This window comes from Homalodisca vitripennis, chromosome 8 (genome assembly GCF_021130785.1).
Source record: "Homalodisca vitripennis isolate AUS2020 chromosome 8, UT_GWSS_2.1, whole genome shotgun sequence".
Classification (NCBI taxonomy): domain Eukaryota; kingdom Metazoa; phylum Arthropoda; class Insecta; order Hemiptera; family Cicadellidae; genus Homalodisca; species Homalodisca vitripennis.
In genome coordinates, this window is record NC_060214.1 from 33,234,440 (window position 1) to 33,261,052 (window position 26,613).

At 31.8% G+C, this 26,613-nt stretch overlaps 1 protein-coding gene across 1 annotated transcript in view; it reads right to left on the minus strand.

Moving 5' to 3' along the window:
• Positions 1–26,613, minus strand: part of LOC124367525 — a 277,317-nt gene that overhangs the window by 38,051 nt on the left and 212,653 nt on the right. The window contains exons 82-91 of the mRNA XM_046824409.1: positions 25,636–25,950; positions 24,560–24,871; positions 23,730–24,059; positions 22,975–23,289; positions 21,633–21,947; positions 20,596–20,925; positions 19,867–20,181; positions 19,173–19,481; positions 18,401–18,721; positions 5,951–6,277 (exon numbers count right to left, since the gene is read on the minus strand). Of these exons, the coding sequence (XP_046680365.1) occupies positions 5,951–6,277; positions 18,401–18,721; positions 19,173–19,481; positions 19,867–20,181; positions 20,596–20,925; positions 21,633–21,947; positions 22,975–23,289; positions 23,730–24,059; positions 24,560–24,871; positions 25,636–25,950 (3,189 nt within the window). The remainder of the gene's footprint in view (positions 1–5,950; positions 6,278–18,400; positions 18,722–19,172; positions 19,482–19,866; positions 20,182–20,595; positions 20,926–21,632; positions 21,948–22,974; positions 23,290–23,729; positions 24,060–24,559; positions 24,872–25,635; positions 25,951–26,613) is intronic.

Consider the following 26,613-nt stretch of genomic DNA (forward strand, 5'->3'; position numbering starts at 1 on the left):
AATGGATAATCTAAATTGAATAAAGCTGTTTTACCTAAACAGAGAAAAATGATAGAATTACACAAGTTTTAAGATACTTTCATATGTGTTTTAGCTAGCAGAAGATGAAACTCTGAGACTAGAGAGCAAATATAGTGTGTGTTGGATCTGTCTTAACATAAATAGACAATCTAGTAAGTTGTGTTTCTAAAGGAATATTTTGTTGCCATTTGAAATACATAAATAACAAAGCCATGAAAATACTGTGCTTATAGAGAGATGCTACTATACTAAAGATGGTACAGATTTAAACTGATTTGCATCCTTTTTGCATGAATAATTAAGAAATTATATTGTTAGTAGATTTTCTGAGTGTGTCTCATTACCTATATAGGTTGCTATAGTTTGAAATAAATGTGAATGATTAAGGGAGAAAACTAGTTTTTGAGTTTCATTATACAAAATTTTCCTCAGAGCATTAAAACCTGATCAATGTAGTTATTTCAATAATGGCTATTCCGATTTAAGGTTTCTGATGGGTAACTTCTAACCATTTCAATAATGGCTATTCCGATTTAAGGTTTCTGATGGTAACTTCTAACCATTTCAATATGGCTATTGCAATCCAAGCTTTCCTCACGTCAATCAAACATCTTCATAATTTTTATTGAGGAAATTCACAATAATTTAGGATTAAATTTACAAATTTTTTTAAATAAAAAAGGACATAACATTCTTTTCGATTCAGAGGCATTTTTTGGTTATTGTTTAGGTGATTTAAGATCAAACTTGATCAGAATCAATTCCAAATATTGTAATATAATGCACAATTAATTTTTGAATAGTCTGCATAGAGGGAAATTTCATTATTCTTTCCTCTAAAAGTATTTGGTACCGTAGTTTCTTTTTTTACACCATAAAAATAATAAAGGACCAAGGATCGATACTTATGGCAAGCCATCCTACTAAAGCTACTTCTTACTTATTATTAGGATGGATGGATGGATGTTTGTCCTTTTATCACACACAAACTATCGAAACAACTGACTTAAAATTTGGATGAACTGTAATAATATGTTTTCTTATATTTTGAGATGTTTAATTAATAGGGTGCTGCCCCACTGGCATCTAATTAAAATGACGGAGGTGTGACAATTTTTAGAAATTATGAAACTTTTTAGATTTTTTGAAATTAAGATTTTATACTTTTGTATAGGTTAGAGATTACACAGGCTTAATCCTATACATAATATACACTTTTTAATTACAATATCCATCTTGTACTGTATTAACGTTCACTTTAAGTTCTCCCAAAAGAAAGATTCTCATACAGGTACCTGTGGTCAATAGCAAGCAGCAGCAGAACAATGCTAAGAGGGAATTGAATTATACATTTTCCAAATTTAATGTGAATGATTTATGATTTAAGATATGAGGGTTGTTCAAATAAGCCCTTCGAAAATCAAAGAGATGGTGATTGTAGTATCGAAAATAAATTTTTGCCATTAACTAGCAATTATAACTCGCTGTTATAGTTTCAGTTGTTTCCATCACATAGTTTAATTGTTGTTCTTGATTGAAGTAAACAACTTTAATTTGTCTATAACAATGGATAAAAGAGAGTTTCGAGCAGTGATTAAACACTGATTTGAAAGGGTTGACGCTGCAAGAGATTAAAGCTGAGTTGGTCAAAGTTCATGATACATCTGTTTACAATTGGGTGAATGAGTTTGAACATGGTCATACATCCACAAAAGATGAATGCAGATCCGGACACCCTGTAGAAGTGTCTATCCCCGAAATGATTGACAAAATCCAAAATATGATTTTAAGTGATTAACGCGAATCAAAGTGCGCGAAATAGTTGAGGCCACAGGCTTATCGCAAGATACAGTGGCTTCACTTTTGCAAAAAAAATTGGGTGTGAAAAAAATCTTGGCAAGATGATTGCTACTTTTACTGACATAGGACAATAAAGACAATCGTGTAGTCGACTATGAGGCTATTTTGGCACTTTTCAGTCACAATCCTGATGAGTTTCTGAGTTGATATATAACTGTTGATGAAACATGGATACACCACTACTCCTATCACACTATCTCATCTGATACAGTCTGTGATCATACCAAGTTTTTAGATGTCATTTTACTGTAAAACTAATACTGGGATAAAAATAATACTATCATGTTAAAATATCTAAATCATTGTCTGTTTTCTCTACACTATCTCTTAAGTATTTATTTCAAATTCACAGTAGATAAAAACAGAGTGGCCTCTTTTTCTCCAACATCGCCTCCTTTTAGGAGGCAGAAAACAAGAGCATCGTCATAATGAAATGTAATTTTTACAGTTAGTCAAATAAAGTCTGTTCTTTCTAATAACGTAGTTTATTAGGTTCCCAGTATGAAAAACATTTCCAAAAATAGTGGCTTTCTAATAATACAAAAGTACTGTAATATATTGTTATTATAAACCCTCCAAGCTTTACTTATGTGTTGGACAAGTAGATGGTTACTTAATTCATGGTGACCATTACTATACTGACTTATACTGACTGATGGGAAAATCAAATAATATTCGAATATAGCCTGGGTATTCACATATTCGAATATCTAAAAATAAATTTGAATACTTTTGAAATGAATATAGTTTTTCTGGAAGAATCGAATTGAAACATACAGTATTCAATCATTTAGACTAATAGTATTCAAATAAAATATTCAAGAGCTGTATTCGTATTCATATACATGTATTCACTGGAGGATTTAGATGAATATATGAATGTTTAATTAAAAGGGGAAGTAATTTTTAGTAGTTGTCTGCATTGCTGGTGAAAGTATCACACCATCTGATATTTTTTCTGGTCTCCTACTGCAAGCTGTCGGTCATTTAAGTTACATATAATGTTTTATATATATATATATAAAACATTCATATATTTATCTAAATATATATATATATATATATATATATCTTGAACAAAATTTTTTAACATCTCAAAATTTAAAACCGTTAGTTTGGTTCCGATTTATTGACGACATTTTTATTATTTGGCAACATGGCATGGATAGTTTAACACATTTTATTCAACAATTAAATTCATTTTCAGTTTTTAAAATTCACTTTCAATATTTCTAAAAATCTTGTTACGTTTTTAGATGTCGATGTGTTTTTAGACCAGGGACACCTAAAAACAAAAATCCATGTCAAAGATACAAATCCAATGCAATATTTACACTACTCAAGCTGCCATCCTGGTTACGTTAAAAAATCTATTCCAAAAAGTCTAACTATTAGAGCAAACAGACTCTGCTCTAATAAACATGATTATTATTGTCACACTGAAAAATTAAAAAATGTTTTTAGAAATAGAGGGTATCCTAACAAAATTGTAAATGGTAACATGCAAAAATTAAAAAACTCTACTCCTAGGAATTATAAAAACCAAGGAAAATTTATTACCACCTATCATCCAGGGCTATACAAAATTAATGGTATAATAAAAACTGCACACAATATTCTACAGGCTTCACCTGTAACCAAAAATATATTCACTAATCCACCTAAAGTAATTTTTAAAAAGCCTCAAAATTTGAAAAACATATTAGTAAGACCAAAACTACCCTCTGATGAGCTAACTCAAAATTTAAACAAACCTTTTGGCTGTGAACCCTGTTTTAAGCCTCGCTGCAAAACATGTAATTTAATAATAAGTTCAAAACATTTCTGTAGCAGCACAACGAAAAGGAATTATCCGATAATTGGTAAAATGACTTGTGAATCCAGCAATGTTATTTACCAATTGTCATGTAAAGACTGTCCGAAGGACTACATTGGTCAGACTATAACTCCATTGCACATTAGAATGAACAAAAATCGCAGCGATACAAATCTTGAAATTAAATCAAATCCTATTTCGGCCCACGCAATGGAGCATAACAAAAAATTCGATGAATGCTTTTCTCTAAAAAGTATTAACAAAATTCAGAACCCCCATAAACTTAAAATAAATTATTTAGAAATAGCTCATCAGAGGGTGCTACAAACTAAACATCCGGATGGTCTAAATTTGAGATACGGATAGCAGTATGTATAAATTACATGTTACAATTTTAATTTATAACTTTATATTCCTTGTAATAAGCATAATTATTTACTCTTTGTACGTAATTCAAAATTAGTTTTATTAACATATGATGTTTCTTTTGTTTATTATTTTTTGTTGATATATTTGCTTATTTACCTTCTGTATATCTCTTGAAAATGTCTTATGACGAAATATAGAGAATTTTTATGTTCTTTTCTTCTATTCTTTTCTATTCTTATTGAAGATATATGTATATATATATATATATATATATATATATATATATATATATATATATATATATATATGAATATACTATGAATGTTTATATATATATATATATATATGAATATATTATATATATATATATATATATATGAATTATGAAAAGAATAATTAGGGGGAAATTCATAAATTGGAATAAATAATATTAAAACTTTTCAAACTTGACAAAATGCATAATTGTGCAAATATTCAATTAATAAATATAAAATTGTGAACAATAAAAACTTCTGAGTGGTTGTTCTGGCTGAGTAATCAGCGTAAATACGATTTACTAAATTTAATGTTTATTTCATGTAGTTGTGTAAAAGCAAAATATGATTGAAGTTTTTGGCTTCAATCTATTTCTATGATCATTGGTGACAAAACCCGCAGTAGAAAAGAATCTTTCAGACGGGGCTGAAGTAGCAGGTAAACAAATATATTTTTTCTGGAGCACATAAATCATGGGTATGACATGTTTGCAAGAAGCATAAAAGGCAAAGGATTTTCTTACCTTTTTAGCACGACAATTCCAAATAACGAAGAAATAATGGATTACTGGAAGGAATTAAGACAAGTCTAGACTTGTCTGTTAGAAAAAGTATTTGAATAGTTCAAAAAGGGTGCTTTTGAATACACTGTATTTGATTCTTTTAGGTATTTGATTCTCCCATCACTATAATGATTTGCTATATTGGCAACTAGAATGAAACAGTTTTCCAAACTAACCTAGAGTTTCCCACATATTTCCACTGCTGAAATATACTGGTCAGAAAATTTACTGCGCAACACATAATCAGTTACTTTAGCTTGAGGAATTTATAATAATGTATTGTAACTTAAATGACCGACAGCTTGCAGTAGGAGACCAGAAAAAATATCAGATGGTGTGATACTTTCACCAGCAGTGCAGACAACTACTAAAAATTACTTCCCCTTTTAATTAAACCCTGCCTAATTTAATATGGAGGTCTATCTCAGAAACCTTTTGATTTTACCTTGCATATCTGTTTTGGTTAAAATATCGTAGAGTCAGCTTGAATAGTTGAGAAGATGATCTTAACAAACGAATAAATAGTCCTTTTGGCTCAGTCAGAAGAAGTAGGTAGATTTTGTGAGAGCTGAAATATTATTCTCATGGGATTCATATGTACTCAATCTCTCAAAAACCGTTCAAGAAAAGACAAAATTATATATGACAAAAAGTTTAGGGAACGTTGTAAGTATTCTAGAACACTTCTTATTTTTTCTATAGCTTCATAAAGAACGGAGTTGTGCATTTTACAAAAAGTTTGAACAACCACTGTAATGGAACAAAATGATGTACCAAGCTCGCTAATGATCTTAGCCGAGATATTAATAAGATACATTTTTGTTCCAAGTTTGAACTTTTTTGGGCTTTTTAGAAACAGTTATCATTTTCACAACCCATGTTGTATATCATATTATATTACATTTTGAACAAAGGGGTGGTTTTGGGCTCTGGGATTCATGTTCGGAGAAGTCATTGAGGAATTTTCAGTAAGTGCTATCATGAGAACAATTGCAATAGGCTGATTTTGTATACAAAATCTACCCAAAAGCATTATAAATCTAAAATAATACTAAAGTAATCCTTACATTGGACAGGCTGTGGCCTGCAGAAGCGGAATGGTTCACCAATGAATCCTGGTAGGCAGTAACACATGGGGACATGGTTGATGACACGACACTCTGCGTTCTGGCCACAGGTGCCGGGGCAGGGGTCCTCACACTTGTTGCGGACACAGGCACGGTTCGTGGGGCAGTCGGGATTGACAGTACACTCAGGCCGACAGCCCTCATAGGGGTTGCCGAAGTAGCCAGCCTGACAGACACAGGAGCCGGCCCCGTTCTGTTCCCTGCAGATGGCATTAGCTCCGCATGGCGAGGGGGTGCAGGGGGTGGTGACCTCAGACACGGGGGTGGCTAGAACCAGTCATACACAAACTTCTCAACTGGCCCTCACAGGGTTAGTGGCCAGTAGCCCAGGTCCAAGCATTAGTTGGTTAGAAAGCCAGGAGCACTTTTGGAATCAGTTGTCAATCGATCAATCGGATTCTTTCCAATAAAACATGTGTGATTGAGAAAATATAAAATGCTAAAGTGGCATGTAGTTTTTTTTTCAAGAAACAATTTCAATATCTTAAAAGTTTAAGTATATTAAACTTGCTTAGCACTTTCAGTCTGAATTTTCTCAAACAAAATCTTACAAGTTAAGTTATTTGTTGAACATCCTATAAAACTGCAGTAGGTGGTTTTCTAATAATATCCACAATAATCTGTTCTCTAGACGAATTAAAATAACCAACTTTACAAATTAAAAGTGTTTGTGTGGTATCCCTCAACTAACACAAACACCTGTTGAGATAGTTATTAAATTTTATTTCATAGTCTTGTTGTTTGAATTTTTATTTATACGCTGAAGGTGAAAGTTTGATTTGTTTCATTGAAATAATTTTAAAAATTAAATTCATGATTTATTTTACATTAAAATAAGACTATTGGCAGAGGAGGAGATAACGTTATGCATAATTTGAAGGTTATCTAAAGATTTTATATGTTTCCCTCATTTAATAATCAATTATTATTTTAATAATTTGTTAAAATTTAATTTAATTGTCTTTCAATATTAAACTTAATGAAAATAATTGCATTTAAATTTATAAATAATGGGTTAAAAATTTAATCGATGAATTATTTTTTATTATATCATTAAAATAATTTGAAATGTTTAAATTACATAGTACATTAAAAAAGAAATTAATGTAAGTGTTGTCTTGGATTTATATTTTGATTTAGATTTATATTCCATAACAGACTGACCATATTTTAGTATTCTGGTAAAACAGAAATGTTTATATTCAACTTAGACTAAAGATACATTACTCATTTTTTTTTAAAGAAACTATCCAATAATTACTATTTAACTATGTCTACGCCAGATAATATTTACATTAGGTTAGAAAAAACATGAGTATCAGTTAGCATGAGTATATTTATTGAAACATCTCATACATTTTAAAAGTTATGTACTTTTATATAAAATAAAACAACAATTTGATATCCTTTGGTTTGTTTTAAACTTGCAACAGCCTTTTTGTAAATAATTTAATTAAGTAAAAACCAAAATATCACTATATATAATTTAAAATATAACAATATAAATAATATTAAAAAATCAAATATTTATGTAATACCTAAGAATGTAGTAACTAATAGTAATATAATTGATAATTTATTATATAGCAACCATTCACCTAAAAATGGCAGAAAAATGGTAACACATAGATTACATTATTATAGTTAAAATACACATGTAAACAACAGCTAATTGTATAATATATAATCTCAGTCAATATAAAAACAAAGTAAATATGAAAATGTTAAACAAATAAATACTAAGAATAACAGTGTTTACAATACTAACAAATAAAAATAAAAAGCTCAGCAAGGGCTATAAGTCTAGAATACTGAAATAATAAAACAAATTACCTTTAAAATAATACAAAATATTCATAACAGAAGAGAAATTGTACTTTAAATTAATTTGCAATTATCTAACATAACCATTTTCATTACATAAATATTTACAGTTTCTTGAGCAAAAATATGAAAAGTTTAATGTTAAAATATAAAAATGTTGAACACCTAATACAACATCATATTTTTTTAATAATGAAAACACTCCCAATTTTATGATATGTAATTTTACTTATAAATAGTAAATTTCATATTCTCCATTAGATTATAATTTGGAATAGTACAAATATTATTGAATATCAAAATTCAAATGTTCATACAAAATTTAATTCATCCTATTAAATTGAGAGAGACTTTCATATTAGTTTCAACAGTAATACAATATTAAAATTATTATAAGAGATAACATTATATTACATCAAAATAGCAACATTTGCCATTAGCATATTAAAGATGTTTTATTGGTTTACCATGAAATAGTAACAAATGTACAAATTTAACAATCATTTATTGTCAACATACTTTTAAATTTTTAATGCATGCCTCTGTGGTATTGGATGGCATTTAATTCATTTAAATTTTACTAAGAATTACTCTAGGTACTTTATTGAAAGGTAAGATATGTGGCTGTTTGAATAATTTATTTTTGTATTCATCACAAATCTAATTAAGTCTCTCAAATTCCATAGGGGATTTATAAACCATTAGTCATTTAGGAGAAATATATATCAATTTTTTGCAATGCCATCCAGTAAGTACTGGCATAGAATACTATTTTCAAAATGTATTGCATTATTTTACTAAGTATACAATACGTTTGAAGTGCATTTTTACTCATAAATTATTCATCATTGTTACAGAGACACGTTTACAATTAATTTATAAAAATATGTGTATTATTGTACACATAAATTATAAAATATCTATGTTTATATCATTCTAAACAATAGAAAATACATCAAACAACTTAATAATAAACCAAGAGCTATCAATAGTGGAACTCGAAATTGATATATTAGAGGTCCAATATTGAATAACCCTACAGTTAAAACTCAATAAATAGTGCAGAATGCAACAACGCAGCTCTGAGCTAAAAAAACAACAGTTAAAACAAAATCTGCTAAACAAAGACAGAGACAATCAACTGTGACATCTTCTAGATCTACTGTAGTCCCTAACTAACAACAACCGCAAGCAACTTTACGTTCATTACACAAAGAAACTGAAAAACAATAACACAGAAACAATTTCATTTGACAAAAAACACAAATTTACATGCATCATGCTTACATGACAGTTTTCTGCATGCATTTTAATATTTCTTTTGTATTATCATGACTTACAAACTAAATAGAGGTATTTTTTATCACATATTTGGTTTGAATGTTTTTAAATAATCTGAAATAATAAAAAGTTTTTGTTGAATATAATTTTGTCAAGAAATTACTTCACAGACCTGTTAATGTAAAGCAATAAAACCTGGAACATTGTTTTGGAAAAAGTAAAATGTACACCATTTAAGGAATAATAAATTCAGTTTTGATGAAATACATAGTGTGTTTTTGATATTTAACATTCAAAAACCTAAAGAAATATTACTTTTTTAGTTCTAATTTAAAATTTTCTAACTTGAACACTTCACAATACCACTTTTTAAGACATATATAAAATGGATATATATTTTTTGATTGTTTTTTGTTTTTAAAGACATAATATTTTTAAAGAATTTAGTTTGGAAAGTAAGAAATCCCATATCAAATGTTGTACTGTATTGATATAAATTTGTTTATATAGTGAGTAATATTGCTTCAACTTAGTTTTTGGTCCATCACGCATTCTATATATAGTGAAAGTATGGATAGTTCAAACAGTATATATAATAAAATTATGTAAAAATTAAAAAGTTAAAAAACAGGAAGTACTCATTTTGAAATCTTTATTCTAAACAAGCAACAGAGCAAAAAATACTGAGGAGACACATACTTCCATCTTTACATATTCCTCTCTGAAGCTAATAACTCAATGTAATTACATTGTTATTTTATAGTACTGAATAAAATAACACAAAAATTAAATTTTACAGCTTTCTTTTATCAAGAACTGGTAAATTCTGCATGTGATGTACCTTGCATAAAATGTTTTAAGCTTCATGACTCTCAAGGTCCTGAAAAGGTATAGATTGATGTAATTGGTTTGGTTTTATTGGTTTAAAAAGATGGTGTGATTGGTTTTAGTCAGGATTTTTTAAAATTTCATTTTCCTCTCTTTTAAGGTTTTTCCCTGAAGGTGATAAAGCACATAAAGATTTTTTTGTTCTCTTTATTAGAAATTTCGTGCATTTATAGAAGTAATTACAGTTACTTTTGTAACCGGGCCCTAGGAAAATGGTTGAAGGTATGGTTTTGAATTTTTACAGAATGTACATGGATTCAGTAAACTATGTTTCAAGGAATATTATGTTTTTTTATTATTTATAACTTAAGAATTTTATTAAATATTATTTAAGAAAATTACACATTACTTAAGGAATTAAATTTCTTTGCATATGAAAATAGATCAATCCTTTCCATGTTACATGTACTGTAAAAAATTAATTTCTTTGACTTCAGCCATTTTTCCTTGGGCTTGGTCAAAAAATAACTCAAAGTTAATGTTTTAAATGCAAACAATTTGTTATGGAAGGATACAATTGTTTCTATTATAACATTGACCTAAATAAAATATTAACCCAGCCTATATCACATTGAATCCCATTAACTTTAAATATTAAACTGTGCACATCAGTACCATAGATGGTTGGGTGATTGATCTTCAACTCCCCGGGTAGATGTGGAGTTGGTGGAAAATCTTAAAAGGTCAGGTAAAGTACAAGTAAAGCTGAATACTATTTTGGATCTTAGTAAACACTTTATAAAAAGACCCAAAAATGAATTCGTGATAAGAAAAGCTAAATAACAATGAGTCTCATTTGGGGGTTGTAAAAATATAGTTGTACCCACTTTTCAAATTACTTTACAAAGATACGCCATTTATGGCATTCTCTTTATTCTAAATCTATCCTTTGATCCATGTTTTGATAAACGTCCTGTACATTATATTGCCTACTAATTAGTGTCCACCAATTATATCAAATCAAATCACATTAGTTATATTAAAGATTTTTAACCAACTCCATGTGGGCCGAACCCCCAAGAAGTTGAAATTTCATTGGTGGTACAAGAAAGAGTTTTATGCCCTCTGTTCATGACTGAAATTTATTTTTTAAGTTATACCATTCAAGAACTAAAGGCTTTCTGATTTTTTATGAGCACTTTTGACTCATATAGTTGGGATTTAATTAAACAATAGAGCAATGAATATCAAGTTGGATTGGTAAACCTCTTATTAAGAGTATGTAATATGAAAAGACATCATTTTGGAGGTCAACATGTATAAATGGTATCTTATTTAATTTATAACATGTAAACCTTGGGCATTAATAAAAGGTTGTGGATCAGGGGGCTTGAGCCCCCAAAAATGTTGAAAGACAAACATTAAAATTGCACCAAGTAGTTACTTTTAAGCCAGAAAACATTTATGAGATTTTAGAGCTCAAAAATTTCTTGAGTGAAGATTCTTACACCGCCTAAATCCCCAATGTGTCAGCTCCCCCAAATAATTTTCTATTTTATATGCCACTGGTGTAAATAACAAAACAAGTTTTAATTTCCGAATTATTGTGGCGAGGAGGTTATTGTGAGCATCCAAAATGACAGAAAACTCGAATTCTGACTGGGACAACACCCAAAATCATGAAAACCAAGATTATTTTCATTTTTTGACAATGTGAAACAAGGTGATGTTTTATGTTGCACAAAATATCGCAACTATATTCAACATATACACATTTCAAAGATTAAGACGTAATGGACAGAATGGACTTTACAATAAAGTAGTATTGCACAAACATATTTTCAGCCCCCAATATTGAAAATTAATATTTTATTCAGTCTAATAGGTTTGGACTTTGAGCGGAAAATGGCAAATTAAATACTTATATATTAATTTGTTGGTGGGATCATTGAAGGAATGAAAAGTGACACACTTGGATTATCCTTAAATTGAGAACCTTTTTCTGAACACAAATCCTTAATCTCTAATCTCTAAAGTTATTGATGTAAGAGTAGATTTGTATATTATGGTGAAATATTGTTTTTATAGTTTTGATACTGATATGGAAAAGTTTATTTTTCAAACTCATACTCGAAACATATTGAATATTTGTGGTATTTTACAAAATATCCTTCACAAATTCATAAAGTATGACAAATGGAATTTTACCAGTTTTATGAGTAAAATGAACCACACAGTCAAATATTTTATTAGTCTTTTTTTCAAAAGTATATTTTTAATACTTTATTGTGATAGACTATTGCTTTCATAAAATAAATGTTAAATATAAAAAAATATTATTTTAAAATAAAGTGTAAAAATATATTCCTAGAAATATGTACACTCAAAGTGCCATGAACTTCAGTTGACATGGAAGAACATTTATTTGTATTATTCATTAATTAATTACTTGAAGATAATAATTAAAACGTTTTAAAACAAATGGTTACTGTTATTACTAATTAACAGAGTTAACGTTAGTAGATACAGTTATTTTATTCTTTCCATGTAAAATGAAGTTCCTCAATTTTACTAGACATATCTGGCCAAACATTTAATACCAGAAACTTTTCCAGTAAAAGCCAGCACCAAAGATGAATTATGCACATTCTAAAGACAAGTCAACTTAAAAAGTTTATGTTATTATTAAAAGGTTAAAACATTTATATAAATAATATTTATATGTATAAAGCCCTTCTGAAAATATAAATGAATATTTATTTCCTAAAGTACATAAGAACCAAAAAATACATTTAACTAAAATTTGTTACCTACTAAAATGTAAAAAGTAAAATGCAATACATATAAATCATTATTTTTATAACATTGATATGTTGATTTTTCAAACTAAAAAAAAATTAAGAATAAATAACCAACGCAACTGAATTTACTATTCTTTAATAAATATTACAAGGATAAAATTTACTGAGTTAATTCAATTAATCCCAAATAAACTTTATAAAAATTATTAATACTCTAAAATTTTAAAACCATTATTAATTTTGTATGCTTTGTTTTAATAAAAATACATGATTATTGAGCTAAAAATTTGTTTTGCATAATTTTCACTGTTTAAAAAAATTAAAATTTTGAGTAATCCGGAAACTAATCATACTTTAATACTATCTCACTGAATTCAGAATGTGCACAATTCACAGGGGAAACAAAAAAAGAAGAGAAAAGAGTAGAACAGTCTGAACGTAAAGTAGCTTTGCGGTTTGGTACGACGGTGGCCCTAACAAGAAGCAGAAATGACTTTGATGAACCCTCGAAGCACTGGCGGGGGACTCGGCACTTACCTTGGATGAGTCCCCATGGCATGCAAAAGAGAGAGAGAGAGATATATATTTGAGAGGTTGTCACGATGCATTATATACACAATAACAGTCACGAGTCGTGCTGCATGCAACATACACAAACACAGTCACAGGAGCTGACATGCTGAATCTGCGGTGCGAAGTCTCGTTGTCAGGGGGCCTTGGTAATTCTAAACTTAAATTTTCTATCTATGAATGTTTCTAGGAAAACTAGATGCAAAAAAGTGTAAAACATTTGTAATATTCTTTATATGTATAGTATGTACTTTGAAAAAGATTCTACATCGAATTTTCAAATATGTATCTGCTTGGGATGAGGTAAAATTTCAAACTGTGTTTGGAAGTAAATGAAATGAAAGAATGACAGAAACAAACATTAAAGATATGTTATAGAAACAACAAAATGAAAACAACAAACATTCTAAAATGAAGAATGTTACACCACAAGAAGTGAGGAAAATTGAAATTGAGAACAAACAAAAGATGTAACACAAAGTAAGTGACATATCATACTGAAAGAAAACTGAGAGAAAGATATGCACAATTAAGACTTTTAAGCAGAATGACTAGAACGATAGGAGTAAATGACACAATGGAAATGAAAGAGTGAATGAAATGAATGTAGATATTGCCCAAAGTGTAGGTGGACTAAAGGTAAAACACATAAGAAAACTTAAAAACTACATAAGGAACATTGTCAACAAATGGCTGAAATGTCTCCACTGCCATACAAAAAATGTTTGGTCACATTTAAAATTCCCATTTTAAACTCTACATTTGGCTACTTTAAAGCAAAACTGCCATTTCAATATATTGCACTGATTAAAATACTAACTATGAAATTATGTTGAAGTTATTGCTATTACACTAAATCCTGAGTTGACTAACAAAACATTTAAGTATCTTCAGCAAAGTTTTAAACATAAAATATTTAAGGAAAGGTTTAACTCATTCTTTAAGGAATACTGACCATCCCGGTTAAACCGTTTTATTAATATCTACTTTATAATTGTACAGTGCATTATTCCAGCCTTTTTCATCATGTTCAGTGTTATTTGGAACTCATTTTATTTTATAATTTGAAAATAGTTAAAATTTAAGCAGAGAAACATAAAAAACTTGAGATAATGTTAAACAATATACTGCTAGAGGCAAAAGATATTTTGAAAGCCAATTTGAAAATAAATATAAAATTTTATTTTATACTTGAGTGTAAATGATTTAAAACAAGGAATTGTTTCAAACAAAGTAGGGAAATGGGTACTTTTCAGCCATCTGTATCCTACACTAACAAATGCATATACATTTTCTTTGGTTTATAGAGTTTCAAATTTATTTACCTTTGGCAATGTTTTTTTTTTTATAATGTAAGTATATCTATCTACACTATTGATGTATAACAACTACTGGATTACTTCATGTGGTACTACAGACATTAAAACTGCTCAAGTCCGACAATAATTATTTAGTTTTTTTTCAGTAAGTTGTCACAACTGCATCAAATATAGACATCAATAGAATTTATGGAGAATAGATGACGATACTTTTTTGTGATTTACATTTCAAATGTTTTGACTATGGTATTGATTGAAGGCACTAATAAAAATTAAATAAACAAAAACGTAAATGAAGGATATAACAAGTTTGATCTGGGATCAAGCTTTTTAATCTGGATCATAAATGAAACAATTTTTATCATCTATAATTTCCAATAAATATTTTCTGCAGGATTTAAACTTCTGATTGACTGACTGTATATACCAAAATACATGAGTGAGATAACTTATATCGCAATAAATGAGAAATCCAGTTGTTATTGTACATCAGTTGTATAGGCTAGTTGTTAAATTTTAAAAATTAAGTGAATTATAATTTAATATTTGGCGATTTTTTAATACCAACACAAGGAAACACCCTTTGGTTCGACTTTGACTAATCTGTTTGCAAATTGACTAGCCCACTCACTTTCAACTTCCTTTTCAAGAAGTTGTTATGAATAAAAATTGGATAGTTTCAACACAAATTAGTTACAAACTTCAGATTTTTATTTTAAAATCAACTGAAGTAAAATAGTGTTTACAGGATTTTGGAACCCAGTGGTGTAAAAAATTAATATCATATAAGTTGCAATTACAAACAAACTATAATATTTTGGAATATCGCTATAAATGTTTATGGAGAAAAAATAATGCCTTTTATTTATACTTAAAACGTTTGTATTAGCTGGTCTACACTTTCAAAGAATTACTTTTGTATTTAAAAATAAGCAAATTTAATTGTTAGCATGTAAGTACAAACAATATTTGTTAACAATTGTATTTAGACAGATAGAGTAGTTTTTGTATTGGAAAATAACCTTCTCTTATTACATAGAAAAACTGAAAAACCTATGTCAAAGTTACTGCTAGTTGCAGAGTATAGTCTGTACAACTACTCATAAAATCTGTGTTAAAATACAAATTTTAATGCACAACAGATATTCTTTGTTTTCTATAGAGTTTACATTACAAGATTATTGTGGATATATATTCAATTCCCACTTTTTGCTGAGAGTTTCTTTTTGAAAAGTAAAAAAAAATCAGACAAAACCAGCTAACGATCGTCTAAAACTTAAACTGTTATTGTGTAAACTGTAAACTTCTAAATGTGTAGATTTAACAATAATAAGCTACAGTTGAAGTGATTAAAAGCTACGAACTTTCGGTTTTAAAGTTTACATATTCATCTTACTATCAAATAAAAGAAGTTCTTACATATTTTAAGGGTCCCAATAAACACAAGATAGTTTTCCTCTTTAAACTGAATGGTAAGCCACAGCATGTTTGGACACGATATCAGACACATCTAATTCCAAAAGACTGTTAGTAAATTAAAATAGTACTAATGATCTGCCCTAAGATCAGTTAGCTGTTAACTCAGAAAACAACACTTCCAATTTTATACACTGATTTAATTATAAATATACACAGTGTTCCAAAATTTAATATCTGTACTTTGACAATGGTTAAGTAAATGTAAATAAACAGAAATATATAAGAATAGAAAATGCGATAAGATTGCATGTTCTATTTCGTTACTACTCTTGTTTGCGTGTGTATGTTATTTTACAATTTACGGACTGTTTTATGCAACATTGAATAACCTTTTGCACACATATTTCTTATTTTGAGAGACAATACTTGTGATCCAAAAAGAATTTCTTTCAATTTCAAAATGGTGACCATTTTAAAATTTCTATGTCATAGAAACTTTATGAAACGTTACATGAAAAGCGGTAGTAATCTTAAGACCTGGATTAAGAGCAAATATTTAGAGTAGGTACGTTGTTTGTCAAGTTTGGTTGAAAACTATTCAAGAAAATTAGTTTTTCTGTGTGATTAAACACAAGGTTAACGTTTATTCATTTAACATATTCTGAAAAGTAAAAATAAAACTTTCAACGAGTTCAACCAAACTGTATATTATACTCCAAGTTTTGCCTTTTTGTGTTATCTTTTGTTTCCATATTTTGTATTTGATGTTGATTTTACATACAATTTGACATTAAAATATTAAAATGGCCGCAATTGCAAAATCAGAAACACAATTTATTAATTTTGAGTCTAATGTTCAGTTTTATTTACTGCAAAGAATCATGCTAAATGCAATAGAAGAATTTATATACAGTAAATTTACTATAAATAAACAGTAAGTACTTTAAATAAACACAAGCAGAACATTGTCCTGGAAACTTAATAAAATGTTAATCGTTTATCCATGTACTGAAGCTTGAAACACTGTGTATATATATTTTACTTTGGTATATTGTAAGCTGATCATTATGATGTGTAATTCATATGTTATAGTTATACCTCCACTTATCTATCAATATAACTTTTTTGCTAATTAGGAACTTAATTGTTGTGTGGCTTTTCTATTGGAAGAAACTGTTCCATAAATATATCAAAGTTGTTCCATTAGTATGACAAACAATTTTCTGTCAAAATAGTAAAAAGTTACAGTAAACATAACCATCTCAATCAATCTTTTTTTATACAACTATTATTAAGAGGTTTCCAAAAAAATTTTTATTAAAAACTGAAACTGAATTTGAAAATACTACTGGCTTAAAATCTTAAAAATTTATTTCATATTTTTATAGTTTGTGAACAATGATAAATGCCTATAAAAACTTAACGCTGTTCTATTCTTTAACTACCTGGGGTTTGTATATTAATTAGTGAATGAATATGAATTTAGTTTCATGAATAAACAAATCCTACACAGATTCATATCTTAGAAGGCTTTTTCTGGTAGATTTTGTTCACCAGAAAAATATAATGAAAGTTATCCATATTAAAATAATTAACTTTAGTTGAATAACATCTCTGAGATTACATATAAAATCTTTGGCATTTAATAGATAAACATTGGTTTAGAAATGAGATGATAACCTCACACAAATTTGGTTATGAAAGAAATTGGGGGTTTGGATGCCACATTTAAACTAGACTACAATGAAAGATACAAGAGTTATATCGTGAATTAAAGAATGAGATGGAAGTGTTGTCGTCTAATGTAACACAATGATTATTCTAAACTATTATCTTAAAAAAAACCACCAACAATGCAAAGTTTCATTTTTATCTTGAGTAAAAATTTAGTCTTCAGTTGTTTTGTCTGTGTTATATTTAAAAGGTCTAGCATTGTTTAAAAATATAAATCATTGTTGATGTTTTTTTAGACCTAAACAGACACTTCAATATTCGACGCGTACAACTCTAGATCATATTAGTACAGTTGCTACAATTTTCGTAAATATTAAATTTAATTTGCATACAAATAGAAATACGTTGAAGATTTCTACAAATATTTTGAAATGGTACTGACCAAGAGACAAGAGAATGTTGAAGTGTCAGTTTCTATTGAAACACCCTGAGAAGCAGTAGAAGAACACGTAATAAAGGAAGGTACACAGTACAGGTACAGTAAGGTTAAGAGAGAGAAGTGTGAGTGTTAAGAGTGGTGGTGGTGGTGGGGGGTGGGGGTCGTTGCGTCGTCTGCGCCGAGTCAGCTCCTCATGCCATGCAGCAAGCAATAGATGAATGTCGCTTCACCCTACCTTGTACTGGTGTGCAGCCGGTGAATGGATCTCCAGTGTGGCCAGCGTTGCACGAACACACCGGCGTGTGGTTCACCACGGAACACTGCGCGTTATAACCGCACGAGCCCGGACACGGGTCCGCACACCGCTGGTTGATACACGCTAACTGACTAGAACACTCGGGGTTTATAGTACACTCGGGACGACAGTTCGGTGGGGACCCGATGTAGTTGGGCAGGCACGAACACGCGGGACTGTCACCGCGCACTTGACAGTCTGCATTCGGTCCGCACGGTGATGGCTGACACGGATTTGTCGGCACATTCGGCACTGGCGTTGCTGTAACAACAATAACAGTGTAAATATTCCAATATCCTCTGCCATTGTTATAGTTAATTATTCTTAATGTTAAACATAGTACTTTTAGAAAACTATTAGAAATTGCAGTCAAAGGAGTTCACTACATTTTTTAATCTTAGTTCATTTGAAAAGTAATCTAGTGCAATATTAACTCAAACCATTGCATTAATCTACCACACAATACGTATAATTTTCTTTGTTATTAGTTAATTTTTATGGTAGTTAATTCAGTAAAAAGTCTAGTACGTTATAATTTATCTTGTTAGTCCTAGGTTGTCTCTGAATGGTAGCAAACTAACAACACATGACATTCACAACACTGTAATGGTTAAAATAATGATTATAAATATATGAGACACAGTTAAATAAAAATTTGCTCTAGCTTTTGGAGTGTTGTCAGCTAATAAATGCATGAAAGACAAGAACTAACCTGGAATGGGGAAGCACTGTCGGAACGGATCTCCAGTGTTGCCGGCCGCACAGCTGCAGATGGGGTTGTGGTTGACGACCTGGCACCGAGCATTCTGGCCACACGTGCCAGGGCACGGGTCACGACACTTGCTGTTGAGACAGGCCTGGGTGAGTGGACACTCGGCACTGACCACACATTCAGGACGGCACGAAGGTGGTGCACCCACGAAACCGCTCTGGCATGAGCACACACCCACTCCGTTGTTGACTCGGCACAGACTGTTCGGGCCACACGGTGACGGGCTGCAGGGATCCACTGGAGCTGCAGCTGTAAATAATTATGTGATTTTATAACTGCTAGCAGTATATTCGTATTATATGTAATAAATTACATTTTGTTTACAGAGATGGCCCAGAATCGATTCCTGAGGTATTGAATGTTCTATTTAAGTGATGATCTTATATTGCAGTAATTATGTGTCTGTCATTGATACTAGACTAAGAGATACTACTCCAGAACTCCACGAGCTATAACTCCCACAATTGGAGTTATTTCTTAAATTTTAAATCTAATCATTGTTATTACGGTCTAGAATTAACATCATTACTATTAGAAATTAAACAAGTACTTGAACATGAAACGTCAGAGCTTTACAAATACATAGTGCTCAACTGGTATTTCAAATAAAAGTATAGAAGAAATTGCAACTTACCAGGCAGTCTGACCTCCTTGCAGGCAACGAAGGGGTCACCGGAGGTACCCGAGGGGCAGGTGCAGGTGGGAATGTGGTTTATGACATCGCATGTAGCTCCAGAGCCACAGGTTCCTGGACAGGGGTCGATACACCTCTGGTTACTGCAAGCACGATTGCGTGGACAGTCTGAGTTCATTGTGCACTCCGGCCGACAGCCTGTGTACGGGTCGCCGAAGTAGTTGGTCTGGCACGTGCATGCTCCGTTGTTACAGATGGCATTGGCCCCACAAGGTGATGGATTGCACGGGTCTTTTGCTTGCGGTGGTTCTTCCACTACAATTAAAATATAAGTACATTATGTTAAATCACAGTTTGTTAAAGGAAATAGAAAATTACTGCATTATAATCAACGATAGTTAAAACTCACATCTCAATAATAACGTTAAAGTTTATTTTTGATGATGAAAGGATTTTGAAAGAAACATGAGTTTTCCCGATACTTGAATTGTTATTAGAATTATTAAAATATTGTTGTAATAATAAATATACTTTTTACAACTTCATGTGACATGAAATAAAACCTCTTTTATAAAGAGCTGAACTTGATTCCTCAAAAACAGATAGAAGATCAAAGAATTTATATAATTTCTAAGGCATATGCAGGATGATCATACAGATTATTTTACTAATGTATAAAGAAATAAGTTTTCTTACTTCAATAATCAGTAATAAAACATTAAAACTTACCAACAATGGGTGAGCACTGTGAGAAAGGATCGCCGCTGAAGCCCGCAGCACAGGTACAGATCGGTATATGATTCTGTACACGACAGTCAGCATTTAGACCGCAAGAGCCAGGGCAAGGGTCACGGCACTTCTCCGATATACAGGCCTGTGTGAAGGGGCAGTCAGTGTTGACCACACACTCGGGTCGACAGTTGGGAGGTGATCCAGTGTAGTTGGGCAGGCAGGAGCAGGATGGCTGCGTTCCGACCGCACGACACTCAGAGAATGGTCCACAGGGAGATGGGTTACATGGGTCCAACGGCTCTTGCTGTGTAGTCGGTGTTGGTTGAACTATTAAATCATTTTCATTATAATGTTGTTAACAAATTGCTATAATGAAACATTATTTTATTACTAAAAACTATTATATACCACTCCCGGACCATTTCTATCATCTCGGTTTCCTAGTGTGAGCTAGAAAACTATTGTATTTATATGTGTTAAGTATAATATAATTGTTTTATTAATCTTGGATCTACTTCTTGACCTACATAGAAATTATAGGTCAGATATGAATTCAATCAGATCTGCAAAATGCATTGTTATATTTAATTTAGTTTTATTAACGTACAAATTTACCAATTCATCAAAAAGTATTTTTCTTCTATAGCAATAATGGTCAATAAACAGACTCAATAAATTAGACATAGTATCTATAATACTGTGGGAACTGGCACAACATATGTTGTAAAAGTACATTGTAGTATAAATAAAAGTATGTGTAATGGAAGTATATTGAGTTATAACTACAACTGAGTACAATTATTTCCAGAATTCATTTCCAATAAAGGGTTGGAAATTCAAAGAGGGCTAATTCTAAATATAGAGGCTAGGGCTGTGCCATTTAAGTCCACAGGGAACAGTCCGAGCGCACTCTTTCCCATGCTTCAATTTATAGCATTGGATGAGTTATCTCATGTGTAACTAATACAGTCAAAACTAATACTGACAACTATATGCATAGTTACTGTTTCACTAGTAATAATGAGATCATGTACCTGGCACTGGGAAACATCTGATGAAAGGATCACCAGTGAGGCCGGCACGACAGCTGCAGATGGGATTGTGGTTGATAACCTGGCATTGAGCATCCATGCCGCAGGTGCCAGGACAGGGGTCAGTACACTTGAACTTGTAGCATGCCCGGTTGGTCGGGCACTCGTTGTTGACAACACACTCGGGTCTACAGTTGGGAGGAGCTCCCTGGTACTCGGGGGCACATGAGCAGACAGCCTGGCCGTTGTTGTTGCGGCAAACACTGTTGGGCCCACACGGCGTTGGGTTGCACGGGTCCACCACTGTGGCCTGCGTCACTGTACAGAAGCAATGATAGTGGTGTTAATTATTTTCTTTGAAAGATACTTAAACAATCATCAGAAGTACTCTTTTCAGATAGTCATCCTTGTAGTAATTTTATCAAATGAAATTACACTGTCTTCAACCAAATGCAGTTCTCAAAGGTTCATATACTATTAAGGGTGCTTTCTAATAATGAAGAACACAATTTTTGTAATCTACCTGTTATTTTCATGATTTCTCAGTAATCAAAACTACTTTAAAGCCATTTCGATTTAAAAAATAGAAAACTATTATTAGTAAAAGTACTTGGAAGTTACACTTGATTACCTGCATTCAGCAGAAAAATATTTTAAATAACACACAATAGAAACCTTTAAAACACAACTAAAAAAAGTGTTTATGTTATTATCTTATATCGTCTTCATGACAGAAGAGAAAAACCAAATAGAAGATGGAGAAAAAACAGTTGGTAATGTCCTACAATGAGCTAACTTAACATTGGTTGTTCTGGTTAAGTTTGAGAAGTTGGGGAGAGGGGGAGAGTTGGTCTTTAATGGATTCACCAGTTATCTCTGGAGCAAAAGGAAATAAAGTTATACAATGGCACCCAAAGAGGATCCGAAGGGATTTCCCCCTCTCCCTATCATGTTGAACTTTCTGAGCTGCTCTTTACATAATTTACTGACTTTTAATGCCTTAAGGAATCTCGTCCTAGTTCAATTTAATCACAATAAGTACCAAAAGATGTAATGCAAGAGCTTATATAAACTATTCACTACAAATATTGATTCTGTCAAGACTCTGTCATCTTAGGATAACAAGATAGGTAATTGATAAACATATCAGGTTAAATCTGTGAATTCCTTGTCCATTATTTCATCTATGAGGATTAAATAACTGTTACTGATTAACAATTTAATACCATAACTGCGGCTCTATACTGAGTGATATTCAGTACTCGTATTCATCCAGTATGCAATAATTGTCTGCTGAAACCAACGTTAACGGTGATGACTGATTGACAACATTATAATATATTACCTGGAGCCTCTTGGACCGCACAGGAGACGAATGGGTTGCCAACGTATCCCGGCATGCAGGTACAGGTAGGGATGTGATTGATGACAGTGCACTGGGCGAACTGAGCGCATACGCCGGGGCAGGGATCCTGACACTTGTTGCGTATGCATGCACGGTCCGTAGGGCAGTCAGAGCTGAGCACACACTCGGGTCTGCAACCCTCGTATGGGTTACCCTGGTAGTCTGGGATACAGCTGCAGGCTCCCGCTCCATTACGCTCCGTACAGATCGCATTAGATCCACAAGGTGAGGGTGTGCAAGGGTTGATCTGCTCTTCTGTTGTACAGAAACAAAATGTTCTTTTAATGATTCAATGTACAATAACTTATGCTAAAAACTTTCATATTACACGGCAAACAAAACTCTTGAGCACAGAGGGTTGTTTGTTTTAAAATATTAATTTTAAAATGCATTGTTAAAACCTATAAATAGTACTACAGTAAAGTACTGTTTTTTTCTGTTATAACCCAAATGGATATAAAAATTTGATCACAAAGTACTTTAAATACATATTGATAATACTTATTTGAACTGAATGCTTATAATGAATTAGATTGTTAATAAATGCTTTCAAACTGTCAATTTAGTGGAATCAGACATTTTTTATTGACACTAAAATTTGTTATTTACATGTTTATATTTTACAAAATTCTTACACAAAACAGGAATTAAATTGTGTAATGTATCATTACGACTGTAGAAGGAAATTGACTCACGTTGCTGGGCGATGCATTGTACAAAGGGGTTGCCAGTGAAGCCAGCCTGACAGGTGCAGGTGACTGCGTGACTGATGACCGAACACTGGGCATTGATGCCGCACGAGCCTGGGCAAGGGTCCACACACTTGCTGTTGACACAGGCTTGCGTGGCGGGACAGTCAGGATTGATGACGCACTCTGGGCGACAGTTGGGAGGGGCCCCTACATAGTCAGGCAGGCAGGAACAGGCAGGTGAACGTCCATTGGTCTGGCACTGGGCGTTGGGGCCACAGGGCGACGGCACACACGGGTCCCTCTCCTGTTCGTCAGCGGGAGGAGGTGTTGGAGCTGTAACATTGAGGGGAAAATTGAATCATTGATCAAAACCCTTGTATTTATTATTATTATTATGGTTACCCACTATTATCACAATTATATACAATTTTTCCAATGACTACATTTTTTCAAAGATTTGTTTTGTCAAGACATAAGAATTATGTCTAATTTTTAGTACTTGTAGAATTAAATCTTACATTAACATACTTAAGTAAAGAAACATATACTCTTCTACAGAACAACACTGAAAAGAATATGAACCTCAAAAGTTAATTCAACTTTCACTGTTTTAGAACTAATTTTTGAGAAATAAAAATCTAAATTGAGTTGAAGCCAACCAACTCATGAATACTTGCATCAGTTGAGTTGAGTTTTTAATCACAAGACATTTCAAGTTGTTATAACAACAGAGACTGATAGCAACAACAATCAGTTACTCACTGTTCAGCACTAGTGGTTGTTTACACTTGATAAAAACATATTAAAAGTGATTGGGCCATTTGATAACTTACGAGGCAAATCGAAACAGCTCCTGAACGGGTCTCCAGTTTGGCCTTCACGACAGCTGCAGATGGGCGAGTGGTTGATGACTTCGCAACGAGCGTTGAGGCCGCAGGAGCCGAGGCAGGGGTCAGTGCACTTCTGGTTGACACAGGCACGGGTCTGAGGACACTCGGAGCTGACGATACACTCAGGTCGACATGATGGTGGTGCTCCCGAGTAACCGGCAAGACATGAGCACACAGCGTGACTGTCTTGTGTCCGGCACTGACTGTTGGGTCCACAAGGTGACGGTTGACACGGGTCTATCGGCCCTTGTACTACTGCACAACACAGAACAATATGGTCTTAATCACAGAACAAAAATATTAAGAATGAAGCATTCTCTAAAACAAGGTTGAGTAAGCAAAAAATAAGTAAGAAAAATAGTATAGTTGTTTTTAGACTATTACAATACTTTTTTGGTATTTTGCAAGGAAGTATGAGAACACAATTAATTAAATAACAAGTCTAATATAGATTAAATATAACATTTACTTTATAAGAAACAAAAAAAATTATAAAATGGAAGAAAGCATATTACCTACAGTCAGGACCAATTTTAGGAAATAAAGTTTGATTTATTCAGGGTAATTCGAAACTTATGTCCAAAAACCAGAAAACAATTCTTTACATCATAATAAAACAAAAATATACTAAAAATCATAATAAATATTGTTTTGCATTAACTCTGAATATGAGTTGCAGTGAAAGGCTCTTAGTTTGACAATTTAGACAATTAATTGTAAATTCTGACATGTAACCATTGTACCACAGGAATCTAAACAAAACCCTTTAATTGTATCAAAATGGCAGATATTTCAAATAAATATTTGAATTCAAGTCACTAAAATACTATTTAATACATAAAGGTTGGGTATAGAAAGTAAAAATAGTGCTTTAAATTACAAGGATTGCAATAATTAAAATTTGATAAAAATCTAATAAAACCATTTTAGTGTTGAAATATACGAGAACCTATGCATTCCTATGCAGAAGCAAAAAAATCCATTTCCCTGTTACACTGAAGTTTTTGAGGGTAACCAACCTGGTGGCAAGACCCGACAGCTGGTGAAAGGGTCGCCGGTGTAGCCCTGAGGACAAGAACAGACGGGGATGTGGTTTACAACGTCGCACTGAGCGTTCTGGCCGCAAGTGCCGGGGCAAGGGTCCCTACACTTGTTGCGCAGACAGGCTTTGTCCCTCGGACACTCAGGGTTGACTACACACTCAGGACGGCATGCTTCATAGGGGTTGCCCGTGTACTCGGGGATACACTCACACAAGCCTGCACCTCTGCAGACAGCATTGGGTCCACAAGGCGAAGGGTTGCAGGGATCCACTGCTTCTGGTTTTGGTGTTGCTGAAAGCACAAATTCCAATTAATTTCTAAATTCTTTAAAACAACAGAAATAAAATATGCAATTCAGGGGGAGGGGACTTCAGTTGATAACAGTGTGTTTCATTTCATCCAAGCACTACAAAAATGGGGTTCTTTGAAGACATCTGTCTGTCTTTGTTTTAAAACAAATTTCAACTAGTTCAAATAAAAATGCAAAATATTAACAGAGAAAATTTAAAGTACTATGGACCCCCCCATTTTCTACAGGACATAATCAACTTGATATAAATATGCTTAAAAACGTTGAAAGAAAAGTATAAAAGATTAAACTACATTTAATGAAGCACAACAAGGTATTTTAATCGTAATACCTTACTGTTTAGTATAACCTTTAATTGGAGATTTTTTAGTGCAGAAAAAAATCAAACTTATATACAAATAAGCAAAGTTCCTCAAAATTTATTTTGGAGGCAACACAATAATATGAAACTAATTATTTATACATGTATTAAACGTTTTGAACTTGTATAAAATTTTCAAATATATAATTTGCTGTACAAAAATCTCAACAAGCACTCAAAAAAAATTATAATAGTTTAAACATTTTCATGCTTTATTTGCTCTTCATAAGTATGAATAATGATAATATGTTAAGAAAGAATAGAGTCAAAAAATCAATATTTT